At 44.8% G+C, this 15,482-nt stretch overlaps 1 protein-coding gene across 1 annotated transcript in view; it reads left to right on the top strand.

Annotated features, from left to right (window-relative positions):
• LOC121285937 (kielin cysteine rich BMP regulator) overlaps nucleotides 1-10,770 on the top strand; it is a gene marked incomplete at its 5' end in the record, with an annotated part of 176,900 nt that extends 166,130 nt beyond the window's left edge. Inside the window, 3 exons of the mRNA XM_041202897.1 lie at nucleotides 5,122-5,286; nucleotides 7,068-7,368; nucleotides 9,078-10,770. Of these exons, the coding sequence (XP_041058831.1) occupies nucleotides 5,122-5,286; nucleotides 7,068-7,368; nucleotides 9,078-9,295 (684 nt within the window). The remainder of the gene's footprint in view (nucleotides 1-5,121; nucleotides 5,287-7,067; nucleotides 7,369-9,077) is intronic.
• Between the last annotated feature and the right edge of the window lie 4,712 nt (nucleotides 10,771-15,482).

Genomic DNA, 15,482 nt, shown 5'->3' with positions numbered 1-15,482 from the left:
ATATTTGTCTTCACCAATCTTTTTCCCTTCACATACCTGTAGAAACTTTTACAGTCAGTACGGCCCCTCCCATAGTGCGACGCTTCCTCAGTACAGCCCCTCCCACAATGCGGCACTTCCTCAGTAAGGCCCCTCTCATGGTGTAGCACTCCTTCAGTACGGCGCCTCCCACAGTGTGGCACTCCCTCAGTGCGGCGCCTCCCACAGTGCAGCACTCCCTCAGTACAGCACCTCCCACTGTATGGTACTCCCTTAGAAATACCTGTTATATTGCTGAGCAGGCATCTGGTGAAGGAAGAAGTTGAAGCCAGCCTGCCTTCAACATAAGTTTATTCACAAAACCCAGTATGACATAAATGCAGAAGAGTTTTCCCTTCCACACAGTTTTTCCCCCACAGAGGTGGAAACTGGCTCTTATATATGTGCCCTAACCTCTCCCCAATTAGTATCAACTGCTCTTAATCACAACTAGAGCATGCATTCAATTGTCACATACTTTGCAACATCAACAGATTCCTTTCTTTCTTAAAAAGGATAAAACAAGTATGTATTTAGAGACAAGGTTTAAAAAGCTGAAGAGAAATAAATCTTACACTCCCAAGACTTACAGCTTGAGGCATCCTTCTTCTAAGACTCCCAATAACTTCTCACTGGAATCATTCCTTTTGGTAAAACAGTCAGACAATCGAAGGCTTGTATCTACCCATTTAAATTTGGCGATTTTCTTTTATCTCCAGACTCTCAATATCAATTCTTATTCTCGTCTCATTCACGCACTTTGTGGAGTGCATGTTATCTCAAAGGGAACGACTGTCTATATGACATTCAATAGGTATGGTTTCTTTGACATTTCCTTGATGTAGAATTTTCCCTAGTATCTTTGAGAAAAAGAATGCCATGTCAACTATCTCAACAAGTGCAAGAATTTGAGCGGCCAGAGTACTTTTTACTATTCTCCTCATTTTCTTGGCTTCCCAAGCCAAGGGGCAACATTTCCCACTTTCTCCCATAAGAAATATTATAAAATCTGCTGCGCTTGACAACCCATCACAAAGGTTTGCATGAGAGGCATTACTAAAAATAATCAACTTTATATTCCTGGGTCACCCAAGGATGGAAAGTTCAGTGCACATTTCTCCATCTTTAAATTTTTTATTGTTTTGTTTGCCCATAAAATGCCCTCGACCTTTGGATGTTTCAATCACGGTTCTTCGTTCTAAATCATCAGAACTTGCATCTGGCCTTGTCTGTGTGCCCAGACAATTCAGTTGTCCAACTAGACTTTGCAGCTGCTCTAGCTTAGTTTCGGAAGCATCTGCATCTTTTTATGAGGACCTGGCACGATTGACTGTGATGATGTTAACATTTTTTGAGTAAGATTGATGATGTAAAGTAACACCAGACCCATACTGCCTTATTTCCAACCCAATATGTTTAAAGGCCCCAGAGGCCTGACTCCCAATCTTAAATTCTGCTCTAATCCTGTCAGTAACATATATAGCGAACTCACTACTGTCACCCATAAAAAGTCATCAAGGTGCATCACAAAGGTGCCCAGGAACTTCCCGCCATAGCACCAATAAAACATGGTAGGATCTGCTTTCAGCTGCAGACAGCCCAACTTTAACAAAATGGAACTAACTGAAAAGTACCATACTCTGGAAGCATCATTCAAACCATTTTCACACTTATTTAACTTCCAATGTTATCCTTCTACATCTGGCACCTCCTTAGGAGAAACACTTCCCTCTGGAGGTGATTCCACTGCAGAAATGCAGCTTTTATGTCTATTGACTTACATTCCCAAGAAATCTATACTAAAAGGGTCAAAAAATAATGTTTTAAATTACCTTTCCTGCTGTGGGCGAGTTCACTCTGACCCTTGTATCTCCTAAGCATTAAGCATTCCTCAAAACCCTGGGCCACTAACCTAGCTTTGGTCTTAAGTTCCATCCGGTAGGACCTATTCTGTGCAGATCCATCTGTGTGATAATGCTGGCTGACCCCTATCTGGAACCTCTGAAGACACGCTAAATTCCCTCCAACTTTCTAACTCTTTTTCTGTCTAACCTTCCGTATGGCTTTATCCCCTAATTTGTTGGCAGCTTCAAAAACATCTCCGTCATGAGGACTTATGAGTCCAATATTTTGTCATGATGGTGCTGCATTCTCCACTCCATTGTTTCATCTAGTCAGACTGTGACCACGACTCTCCTATTAAGGATCCTTCCAAGCTGCTACTGTTAGGTCCCCTGTATACCCTGCAGCCCTTTCCACCGTAAGTGAACATTTCCTCGATTGGGACTCATCACCAGATCCATTACTAGAACTGGAGCTAGACTTTCTTATTTTCCATTCTCGCCCACCATTCTCCCCCTCTGTGGCCTTCATTCCTTGTCCATCATCCTGGACATTCAACCAATTTTCCTGTGGACTTCCCTGCCCATCCCATCATTGTTGCATCCCTCCAATTATTCGATCCTTCTGGATGGTACGTCACCCGGGAACCCATTTTGGGCAGTTGGCCTTAGATAGAATAGCCCTTTCCTGTTCATCACAATCAGTTTCTCTACTGACATCTAACCCTGATCTATCGTATCTTGTCCCTCTGGCCCTACCCCACAAATATATGTGTATGCAATGCACATGAAGCTTAGTCACCCCCTGTCACATTTTCAGTACTCAGAGATTTATCATTCATTCAGATGACCTGTGAGGAATGGTATTTTATTGTTTGATTCCCATGTTTGATAATCACTGTTTTCCTCTCACGTCCTATAACTTTCCCTGACCTTTCCATTCTCTACGCCCCCCTCTCTTGTAATAAACCAGATCACTGGAAATAGAGCCTACCTCAAATGGTCTTATGCAATATCACAACGCTCTCCGAATTCTTTCTGAAACTTCAGCCTTGATAAAAGTTTTCCTGCCTGCATGTAATGAATTCAAGTGGGAAAAGAAAATAGAACTAATGGTAGTTCCTTCTGGGGCAGGGGGACTATCAGACAGTGCAGAAGGCAACTTCAGATTCCTTCCATATACTGAGTGGTGTGGGTTATACCACCCACACCCCAACCATTTGCAAAGAATGTTAAGCATGTAGCACCCATGCCAGTGCAAGTCAGAGGTCAGCCAATATCTGATGTAACATCTTGTCAATTATTGTGTAATTCCTCTCACATAAGCCATTGCTGAATGGGCTCAAATTCTCATACATGTCCCAAAATGGATCATTTGCGACTTCTCCTCCATTATCCGTCAAAACTTTTGCTGGTGTTCCTAGTCCAGTACCAATCGATTTGTCCATGATCGATGGTATGTTTGTCCCTGCCATTTATCACCAGAGATGGGCTGAATCTAGTTGCGATATCCACAAAGTGCAACAAGGGATGCTTGTTCCATACTGTTAGGTGCTTAGCCACTACATCATTAAATTCTCAGGCTAGTGGAAGACTCGCAACAGAATGTGTTGGTGTCCTCTGATATTTGACACAAACGTCACATTGAGACATAACTTGCTCAATAAGAGTTTCATATTCCCTATCGACTATTTCAGCATCCCTCAGCAGAGCTTTTCATTTCTGTAAAGAAGGATGTGCGAGTTGTCAATGTAATTTTCCAAATAACTTCCCTGTCAGCCAGACTCTTATCCCCTGAAGTCGACAATACTGCCTGAATTTCCCAATGAGAAACATCTGGTTTCCTCAATGGTATGCAGTAATGCCCTGATTGAGCGAAATGTAAATCCACAGCTTTCCCGAATACAAATGCTTTGTCATTTTCCATATATAGTTTCCTCTATGCTGTCAGCATCTACGTCTAGTATTCAGACGGTCTCAAAATTCAGCAACCATGGAGTCTTCCATTCTTTGCATCACTGCAAAGCTGCCTGTTTGTGACCTGATAGCAGCTGGAAATGACTACTTTCCCCAAAAATATTTTTTAGGGCAGCAGCCATTCAGTCCAAAAGACAACCTGCTTCATGAAATTGAACCCCTGTCAGTACCAGAAGTCGGTCTATTTGTGAAATCTGTGCGCAATCCAGTAACTTGACTGCAGGCACAGACTCGGGGATCTCTGGATCAATTTTTTCCAATCTCTTATACAGGCTATCAAAGTCCACAATATATTCTCCATGGGCTGAGTGTCCGTCTTCTTAAATTTATCAAAAGTTGACTATGTTTCATAGGCTTTCAACAGATCATCTTTCTTGTAAATCCTACCCATAAATCAAAATCTAGGAGCTAATCCCTCTTCAGTATCCAAGATACCCACATCCAGCTCTGAAAATACTTTATTTCTAATCTTATTATTTCCCGATAATGACAAAGCCAAGGGCATAACTTGCTTCCTGTTGGATAACGAGGTAACTCAAGTCCACATTTCCACCTCATTTTTGCACTGGTCATACAGTTCAGATTCCAAAAGAACCAAGGGATAATCAAAGTTTGAGAATTTGCATTGGGCCTCAGCCATTTCACACCCGAGACTGCAGGAGCATTATTTTTGTCCAAAAAGAGAGAAAAAGAAATCTTATTCAGCTCTGCCCGCCACCCCACACCCATCCACAGACCAATGTTAATCCTTTGCTACCATGTTATATTGCTAGGCAAGAATCTGATAAAGGAGAAAGCTGCAGCCAATCTGTCTTCAGCAATGGTTTATTCACAAAACCCCAGTATAACATAAGTGCAGACCCTTCCTCACAGGTTCTTATATAATGTGCCCCAACCCTTCCCCAATTAGTATCAGTTGTTCTTGATCACAACTGGAACATGCAGTCAATTGTCACAGCATTTGCATCATTAACATTGCCCCTCCCACAGCGCAAAACTCCCTCAGTACTGCCCCTCTGACAATGTGGTGCTCCCTCAGTACTGCCCAACCACAGTACAGGGCAGTACTGACCCACTAGATCCTTGGAGTGGGCCTTTAACCCACAACCTACTAACTTGGGTGAGGGTGTTACCCATTCAGCCATGGCTGATACAATAAAGACAAAGGAGTAATGTCTTCCCCTCTCTGTGCCTTGTATTCCTGTGTGACAACATCATTCCCCTGGGTTGTGGATCCTCTTAAGAGTCAGTCACTCGAGTCTCTAATATCTGCTGTTTACTACAGGTCCTGTGGAATGGGAAATCTCACTTAGAAGTGAGTCTGCCTGGAACATATAAAGGACAGGCATGTGGCCTGTGTGGGAACTTCAACAACTACCCCCAGGATGACATGCGGATCCGAAGCGGACAAATTGTTACCTCTGAAGCAACGTTTGGCAACAGCTGGAAGGTAGGTCCTGAGAACAAGTCTGATTGGAGTCCGGTGTGTGGGTGAGATCACAGCGACCAAACTTACACCTATCATGCGTGCTGAGTGTCAACTAGCTCGCCATCCCGAACAGAATAACCTTCATAGGGCAAGTAGGCAAAGATAGAATGCTTTCTACATCAGGTGGGGACAAGCTATCGTGGCAAGTGCACGATCGCATTCAACCAAACCACAGGAAAAACGCGTATTTCTATAGCACTTTTCACCACGTCAGGATGTCCCAAAATATATCACTCTTAAAGTGTGGTCACTGTTGCAACATGGAAAATTCACAATAACCAACAAATACCAATGTGATTATGACCAGATTATGACCAGTGATGTTGGTTGAGGGATAAATATCGACCAAGGCACCAGGAAGAACCCCCCTGTTCTTCATTCAAAATGGTGTTTTGGGATTCTTACATCTACCTGAAAAGCTAACAGGGGCCTTTGTTTAACATCTCATTTGAAAGAAGACACCTCCAAAAGGGGGTTTCAAGGAGAGGAGTTCCAGGCGAGAAAGTCAGGACAAACACCCATGTCAAGATCTGACACAGTCACTCAATTTATCAGGACCAGAATATCATTGGCCTTCACATAGCGAGTGGTTCAGGTCTGGACTGCACTGCCTGGAAGTATGGTGGAGGCAGGTTTAATCAAGGCATTCGAGAGGTATTAGATGATTATTTTAAATAGAAACAATGTGCAGGGTTACGGCAAAAAGGCAGGAGAATGGCACTAAGGCATAATGCTCATTTGGAGAGCCAGTGTAGACACGATGGGCAGAATGGCCTCCTGCATCGTACCAATTCTGTGAACAGTGCAGCACCGCCTGCAGATTGCACTTGTAGTGTTGCACTTGATTATGTGCTCAAGACTGTAGCGTGGGACTTGATCCCACAACCTTATGACTCAGAAGACTGTTACCCATTGAGCTCCAGTTAGGAATGACTGTAAGAGATTTGATAGGATGACCACTTAGCAAGTGGAGAAAGTTCAGGCAGGCTCACAAGAGACCAGCAAATTCTGCAGTGGAAACGGCAGCAGTATGGCAGATTATTCACCTGACGGCCCTGAGAGAACTCATGTCAACAATCAATATTGGCCCCAAGCACCGCTTTCACAGCCAATCTAATAGGGAATAGGGAAAACTGGCCAACAGCCCAAATTTAAAGGGATGTACCTATGTAACGCAAGGGGCTGCTTTTGGGGGAAAATAATATTTCAAACTTTTAAGAAGCATCAGTCAGTTTTAAATATTTGACAGGTACAGCACAGGTTAGATACATAATAAAGCTCCCTTCACACTGTCCCCATCAAACACTCCCAGGGACAAATTCAGCATACGGAGTAAAGCTCATAAGTAGGTGTTCTGAGCTTTCAGGAGTGTTCCAATGAGGCTTACCCAATGCCCAGTAACCAACAGTTCAAACTGACAGTTTGATAGTTCAAATCTTGTAATGAAGACCAGTGTCCCATTTGTTTTCTTGATCATTGTTTATTGCTGTGCTCCAACATCGAATGCCTCCCTGTAACAGGACTTCTGAACCTCTCTAATTACATTCTCTCCACTGCCAAACCCACCCCCCCCCCCGCCAACCCAAACCTCAACCACACCGACCCTTCTCCATTTAAATTCTACTCCTTGTCCCCATTCCTGCATTCCAGCACAGCACTAATCTGGGTATCTGTTTATGATGCTGGTGGACTGTGTGTGCCCGTGATTGACAGTACCCTTAATTGTGTGTAATCCTCCCCAGGTGCGCAGTGAGAACGAGAGCAGGCCACACTGTGCAGACGGAGAAGATATCAACCCCTGTAAACAGGCAGGTTACCGAGCTCGCAAAGAGGCTAATGCCAAGTGCAAGATCCTGAAGTCCAAGGTCTTTGAGCGCTGTCATGCAGTGGTGCCACCCGAGATGTTCTTTGGTTCCTGTGTGTATGACCTGTGTGCCTGCGGTTCAAATATCGATGACTGCTTGTGCGATGCTCTGGAGGCTTACGCATCTCAGTGTCGAGAGGCTGCGCTTGTCCTGCACTGGCGATCACCAACACTCTGTGGTATGTTCATATTTGTCTACTTTGAATCCAGGGGCCCCCATCCTTCTCCACAGACACCTCTTTTAAACTCCCATCACATTGTACTAATTCATGGTGGAACATGGGTGACCATGGATTTTGTGTTCTCTCTGAATGACTGCTCATTCCACACTGAACAGGTGGTTCCTGTTCTCTGGGCCAATACCCATCAGTAACTGGGCTGAGATGAGCAAGCTCAGTTCACAAAACTTCATCACCTCTGATTGGGGCTGGATTTGGCTGCAGGTCATAGGGTGAAAGGTCAGTTTCTGACCATGTTAAACCTGACACTCGGTCAAGTCTGAGACAGAAACAAAAAATGCTGGAAAAACTCAACAGGTCTAGCAGCATCTTTGGAGAGAGAAACAGAATTAACATTTCGAGTCCGTATGACCCTTCTTCAGAGCGGGTCTTCGAGTCTGAGACAGTTTTGGAGGCAGTCGGTGGGGGATGGGGGGGATGTTGAACCGTGTGAAGGGGCTGTGTGGCAGGACACAGATGTGTGACAGGGTTCAGCTCAGCTCCAGGACATCACTGCAGGAGTTCCTCAGGTAGTATCCTTGGCCCTACCATCTTCAGCTGCTTCATCAATGACCTTCCTTCCATCAGAAGGTCAGAAGTGGGGATGTTTGCTGATGATTGCACGATGTTCAGCACCATTCATGACTCTTCAGATACTGAAGCAGTCCATGTCCAAATGCAGCAAGACCTGGAAATATCCAGGCTTGGGCTGACAAGTGGCAAGTAATATTGGCATCACACAAGTGCCAGGCAGTGACCATCTTCAACAAGAGAGAATCCAACCATCACCCCTTGACATTCAATGGCATTACCATCGCTGGTACCCCCACCATCAACATCTTGAGGTTACCATTGACCAGAACTGAACTGGACTATCCATATAAATACAGTGGCTACAAGAGCAGGTTAGAGGCTGGGAATCCTGCAACGAGTAACTCACCTCCTGACTCCCCAACGCCTGTCCACCATCTACAAGACACGTCAGGAGTGTGATGGAATACTCCCCACTTGCCTGGATGAGCGCAGCTCCACAACACTCAAGAAGTTGAACACCATCCAGGACAAAACAGCCCGTTTGATTGCACCACATCCACAAACATTCACTCTCTCCACCACCGACGCACAGTAGCAGCAGTGTGTACCATCTACAAGATGCACTACAGAATCTCACCAAGGCTCCTTAGATAGCACCATCCAATCCCACGACCACCAACATCTAGAAGGACAAGGCCAGCAGACACATGGGAACATCACCATCTGGAAGTTCCCCTGGGTGGCAGGGTGCGGCTGGGTGGCAGGGTGCGGCTGGGTGGCAGGGTGCGGCTGGGTGGCAGGGTGTGGCTGGGTGGCAGGGTGCGGCTGGGTGGCAGGCTGCGGCTGGGTGGCAGGCTGCGGCTGGGTGGCAGGCTGCGGCTGGGTGACAGGGTGCGGCTGGGTGGCAGGCTGCGGCTGGGTGGCAGGATTGAACCATGTGAAAATGTCAGAAGCAGAAAGTGGGGAAAGCAGTTCAGCGTAACAGAACGACCAGTTACTTTGTGAGTTTCCTGCAGTGGGAGGGATACAAATAGTTAGGGAATTTCAATGTTGAAGGAACATATATCAGCAGTATTGGTGTATTAAAGGTACAAAACTAATAACTGTGCTAATCGGACTGTGCTCTCTCCCTCCAGCGGTTGGTTGCCCTTCTGATCGTGGTTACGTGTTTGATGAATGCGGCCCTCCGTGTCCAAAGACCTGTTTTAACAAAGATGTTCCCCTGGGAGTGATTGACGCTCACTGCTTCAAGCCTTGTGTCCCAGGCTGTCAATGTCCAGCTGGTCTAGTGGAACATGAGTCTCACTGTATAGCACCAGAGACCTGTCCCAAAATCATCTACGGGAACCTCTGATTCATACAGGCACAGACAGGCATACACACAGTGTCAAACACTGCTAGTACACTTGTAGTCAGTGTTTTACTGTATAAAGGTGAATAGGAGGAAAAGCAGAAAAAGACAGGCCAAGCACACATCCTGTAACATTGGCCTATACACTCAGAGAGCAAAACCAGCTAAAAGCAGAGAGAATGTAACTCTTCAAATATATGGATTCATGAAGAGCGATGCGACTCTCTGTTCATCTGGTGATTGTATCTGTCATCTGGAGTGCTTCTGTTCATTTTCTACCCTCATTCAAGTCACCGTTTCTGAGCATCAAGACTCGTTATTTTTGTTCACTATTATGTAATTTAGATTTTCAATATTTTTTGCAATTTTTAAGATTGGGGATCACAATCCTGTGGCAATATCAAATTAGGGATAGTCTAAGAGATTCAGTTTTCCTATAAAAGTTGAGAATGGAAACCTGAACTTGGTCACATTTTTAATCAGGCCAGACATATCCAGCACAGGTTAGATACAGAGTAATACTCTCCCTACATTGTCACATCAAGCACTACTCGGGCCGGGGCAGCGTGGGTTGGATACAGAGTAAACCTCTCTACGCTGTCTCATCAAACATCCCAGAGCAGGAACAGCATGAATTGAACACACATAGTAAAGCTCCCCATAGCCCTGTGTCAATTCCAAACTAATCCCATTGTCTCCCTCACTCACCATATCCCCGTTCATAAATTGTTGATTCCACCAATTCCCTTTCTTTTGCTATAGAACATGACAGAATGAAAGATTGCTATGGAGGGGGCATGATCTCAACATTCATAGCAATAGTGAAAGTTCCCTGTTAATTCTGTGGGCCCTGTGGTTTTAGAGGATTTTAGCTTCCTCAAGAAATGCTGGAATACTCCCAGCTCAAGTTCTTACTTAAAAGAGAGAAGCACCTGAAATCATATGGACAAGGCCCGTGAAGGGAAATTGAGAAGGATGGATACTGAGAGAAAGGGAAGAATAACTCCCCTACATTTCTTCAAATAATATTGTGGAAACTACTACATAAACTCAGACAGACAGATGAGGCCTCAGTTTAATGTCGCAACTGAAAATCGACAGTGCAGTACTCTCTCGGTACTTCCCTGGGAGTGTCAGCCTGGAGTGGTGCTTGAACACAGGGCTTCTTACTCAGGCAAAACTGCTACCACTGAGCCACATCTGACACTATTATGTGATATCCCTGAGCATGTAGACAGATGTAGTTTATCAGTTGATTGAGTATCTTAACACAGGGTCTGTCCATTACTAAATGCAGTAGTTCACCTACATTGGAAAGGTACGTCCATGTTTAACCATCATGGAGAGAGAGTCTCCTGCGATCTGGAGTTCAGATTTTAAGATGCAAAATTTATTTAAAGTTATTCTTTACTCACATAATCACTGAGGAATGTTAATACCTAGTGTACACTCTGCAATAAAACCACATTTTTTAGTCATTTGTTTGCTGATAATGTCTCTCAGTTTGTGTATCCATCCAGGGACCGACCTCTCAAAGTGCCCTTGAGCTGTCCAGAGTTTTACCTGGAAGACTCAGGATTACAAAGAAACCATTCCCAAAACAGCACAAATGTTCTTACTAAAATTTTCCCCCTACAATTATTCATGCTAAACCCCACAGGCTATGCCTGGTCAAGCATGCTGCACATCAGGCCCTCATTCTTCATGTATGAGTCTAGACCGGGAGTTGGAGGAATATCTCAGCTGATCTTGTCTTCACCCAACATCAGCACCTAACCACAGGAGGTGTTCATTGTCTCTTTCATACATGCTAAATCTCAGGAATTTATCATGAGAGACGGGATTTCGGAGTAAAATTAAGAATTTGTGGTAAAGCTTGAAATCTCAGGATTTTGCAGCAAGCGCTCTTAAAACACACCTTCCGTAGGTTACTGTGTCCTGCTTCCTCCCACTGCCACCACCCTCGGATAAACTGGCAACAGCAACTCCTACTTTCCTGCTCTCAGCAGCTGTCAGCAGGGAACGCTGTAAAACAAAACTCTGCAATCGTGGCCCATTAAACAATAGGATTTCAAGTCCCCATTTCTGCCCCGTTTTATTTTTAGCTTTTCTTCGCTGGCTTTTGTTCTTCTCTTTTTCTTGTGTCTCTCTTATTTCCTTTGCTTTTAGATGGCTATGAAGGATCCTGCCATTCACACCTCCTCTAGCCACACATTTTGTGCCTTTATTTGTTCCATTACCACTCCCTTTGGCTTTGCACCATGAAAACTTTTGTCATTTAAACTTTCCTGCCCTCCACCTTATCATAGATCTTCCCATTTGTTCTCTCCCCCCCCCCACCACCCTTCACTTGCTCTAAACCAATTACATTTCTAACTTTTTCCAGTTCTGCTGAAAGGTCATAGACCCAAAACATTGGGCTGAGTTTTTAATTAGAGGCCGGGAACCAGAAGCGCGGACTGGTTCCAGGTCCTAACCCCACAAGGCATGCTTTAGGTATGCCAACTGGGATTTCCAAAGCTGCAGCTAGTTAAAGGCCAGGGAGCAGGCTTGTCATCCACTCAAGGACAATGGGCAGGCTCCTGATGCTGGAGGGCCAAGGCAAGGCCCTCCCACACTGTGATAGGCAGCCCCACTGACACCGAGATGGGAACTACCCATCTGAAAAGAGAGAAGGCCAGGTAAGTTTTTCTCATCTTTTTAAAAAGACATAGCTGCAGGGCCATGATCCTGGAGGAGCAACCCCCCCCCGCCCTTCCGGGGACGGGGGGGGGTGGCTCCCTCAAGTGATCCATTGCTAGCCCTCCATACCCCCACCTCCCTCAAACCCCATGACTTCCTGCCCTGAACCCACCACATTGGCCTAGTCATGGTCTAGGCCAACATGGGTTGCCCACATTGCCAACTGAAAATCCCAGTGAACACGGGTGGGGGCCCTAATAGGCCCCTTAATTATCAATAATTAGTCTCAATAGGCTGCCCGTCAGGAAGTAGCAGCATCTCAGCCCGGAAGCTGGTGGCTTCAAATTGCACACCTGCTCGCCTCTAACCCCGATCCCACGTTAATTTAAAAATCAAAGCCCCCAACCCTGTTTCTCCCTCCCACCAATGTGCCAGGTCGGAGTATTTCATGCTGTTTTTATTTTAGATTTCACCTCTCCATTCTCCAAATCCACAACCTCCTTCCTCTGCAGTCATGAGTCTTGTCACCTCCATTCAGGTAAGAAGAAACCACCGAAAGCATCCAATTCCAATCCAGGAACTTATGGCAGTAACAGTGGTGGACAATATCCCTGGGTGTTTGCACCTTGCTCGGGGAGACTGCCTGGTCAGCTGGTTTTCTTTCCCTGGGTCCTAATGCCCTTTGTGTTTCACACATACACACATTAGAGGGCTGGGGCGGTGAGTTATACAGACTATTTGAGTGTTGTGAATGTGTTAGAGAGTAATGGAGGGCTGGTGGTTGGTTATAGGGCAGGGATTACATCCCGCAGGTGGCGTGCGCCCAACCCGATTAGGCGTAAAATAGAGCGCGATGATGTCAGGAGAGCGTCCTGATGTCACCGTGCACTTGCACAATATTTTGCTTTGTGTGTGCGCAAGAGAATCGGCAGCGCGCCCACTGACAATTAAGAGGCCTATTAAGGCCATTAAACAATTCGTTAAAAGCTCTTTTTAGCTGCCTGTCCAAGTTTACAGTTGGCAAGTGGGCGAATCAGCCTTGTGGCCTTTGGATTTTTTAGCAAACCTCATCCACGGGCGGGATGAGGTTTCCAACATTAATTTTTTATAAATGTTTTGACATAATTTTTATGACGTTTATGTTCATGTCAGTGAGTCCTACGTTGGGACAGTTTTTTCACGTTTTCAAAATCTTTATTTTTGTTTTAACGATTCTTCAGTTCCCTGAGGTTTTCAGGGAGCTTTCAGTGCTCGCTCCCCCGCATGTGTGCAGCCTTTTGCACTCGCACTTCTTCCGCCCCCACCCCAGCAGCACTGAGCTTCTCAGCACGCCTTTCACTGAGACTGGCTGGCTGTTCATTGGCCAGCGCTCATGAAATCATGGTCGGGGGGCTGATTGCGGACGGCGGACTGTTTCCTGGGACTGCCTGCCATGCCCACCTGACGATCCGGAAACCCTGCCATAGAATAATAACATGCCAATTTGTGTGATTATCCATGGTCCAGTTGGAGCTTCAGGATCATTTTAAATTCTGGTTGTAAAGTCAGGTCAAATCAGCTCTGCCTTTTTATTTGCAGTCCAATTGAAGAATATTAATGGGTTTATAGCAGTACTGTTCGAAGATATTTGGTGACCTAGCAAAAGTATATCATATCCTGTTTTAGGAGGTTTTTGTTAGTTTTCTATGTTAGTCAATAAAGAATATCGCCAGGAACCTGCTTCATTCACCAACTCCGCCAGTGACACCAGGCAGGTATATATTTTGCATGGTTGGGGTTGCAGTTACAGTTCAATGCTGAAGGAGACAGGAATCTTCGCGTGGTCCTCCTCTTAAAGCAAGTTTTCTAACTTAGGACTAATGCTGTCAAGAAGGCATCCGAACCCCAGCCTCCCAGTCCAAGCAGTAAAAACTCACTGGAAAATGGATTCTCTCAGGCACCACAAAGTTGGAAAATAGGACCATCAACAAGAATATATCAGCTAGGCAGGTAAACATGATCCTCTGTCTGTTGAGACAAGAATGCAGAACTGATAACAGGCAGGACTTCTAAAAAGTTTCAGTAAAGCAGTTTCAGACAGAGAATATTTTTGTAAAGAGCTCTGACCTGTTAAGATCATTTTTAAAAATTTGTTCTGGGGGGTGGGGGGGGGGGTTGCTAATAAGGGCACCATTTATTGCTCATTCCTAATTGTCCTTGAGAAGATGGTGGTGATCAACCTTCTTCAACAGCTGCAGTCCATCTGGTATAGGTACGCCCACAGTGCTTTTTTCTGCAGCAGTTTGATACAACTGAGCGGTTTGCTAGGCCATTTCAGAGGGCAGTTAAGAGTCACCCACATCACTGTGGGTCTGGAATCCCATGTAGGCCAGGCTGGGTAAGAGCAGATTTCCTCCTCCTAAAGGACATTAGTGAACCAGATTGTTTTTTATAATAATCCGATGGTTTCATGATCATTAATGAGACTAGCAATTTATTCCAGATTTATTAAGTAGTTTAATTTAAGATGCCCCAGTTGCTGTGGTGAGACTTAAACTCATGTCTCTGAAACATTAGTCTGGGACTCTGGATTACAAGTCCAGTAACATTACCATTATACTACTGTGTCCACATAAGCTGTGGCTCAATTGATAGAACTCTCATCTCTGAGTCAGAAAGTTGTGGGTTCAAGTCCCCCTCCAGGATTTGGGAATGAAAGTTAAGTCACTCCAATGAAGTGCAGCATTGCCAGAGGTGCTGTATTTTTAATGAGATGTTAAACCAGGGCATGTTTGCCCTCTCAAGCGCACATACAGGATCCTGTGATACTATTTCAAAGAATAGCAGTGGAGTTATCCCTGGTGTCCTGGCTAATATGTAACCCACAATCACCATTGCTTGTCATTGTCGTGTTGCTGTTTGTGGGAGCTTGCAATGTGCAAATTGACTGTTGCATTTTCTACATTACAATACTTCAAAAGTACTTCATTGGCTGTAAAGTCCTGTGGTCATGAAAGACATTGTAAAAGTGCAAGTTGTCCTCTTTGGCAAAGCTTATAAACCATTTGTCAATCTACATTGGTTTATGTTAGGAAAAATAACAGCTATTCAAGTTTTTACACAAAATCTCCTAATTTTTAAGAATGTCTGTCTTGATTTATGAGACGTTGGTGTTGGCATGCCCACTCTTTAAATTTTATTCCCTTTCCTGTTGAGGTGGCGATAGTAAAGGGTTCAACTAGTGCAGAAAGCTCAATTAATTTGACAAGCTCAATTATCTCAACTAACCTGATGACTCGGATTATAGCTAACAGGCTGTTGGGTTATATCAATAGCAGCGTTCAGCATAAATTAAAAGGCACCATTTTGGCACTGGTCACATCACTGGTTCAGCTTCAACTGGAGTTTTGTTCCAGTTCTGGGCATGAGAGAGGGTTCAGAGAAGATTCACGAGAATGGTTCCAGGGATGGGGGATTGTTTTCCTTGGAGAAGAGAATGTTGAATGGAGGTTTGGTAGAGGCATTCAAA

Source organism: Carcharodon carcharias, chromosome 13 (assembly GCF_017639515.1).
Source record: "Carcharodon carcharias isolate sCarCar2 chromosome 13, sCarCar2.pri, whole genome shotgun sequence".
NCBI classification, from domain to species: Eukaryota; Metazoa; Chordata; class Chondrichthyes; order Lamniformes; family Lamnidae; genus Carcharodon; species Carcharodon carcharias.
Note: the sequence above shows the minus strand (reverse complement) of the source record. Positions and strands in the feature narration are given on the sequence as shown.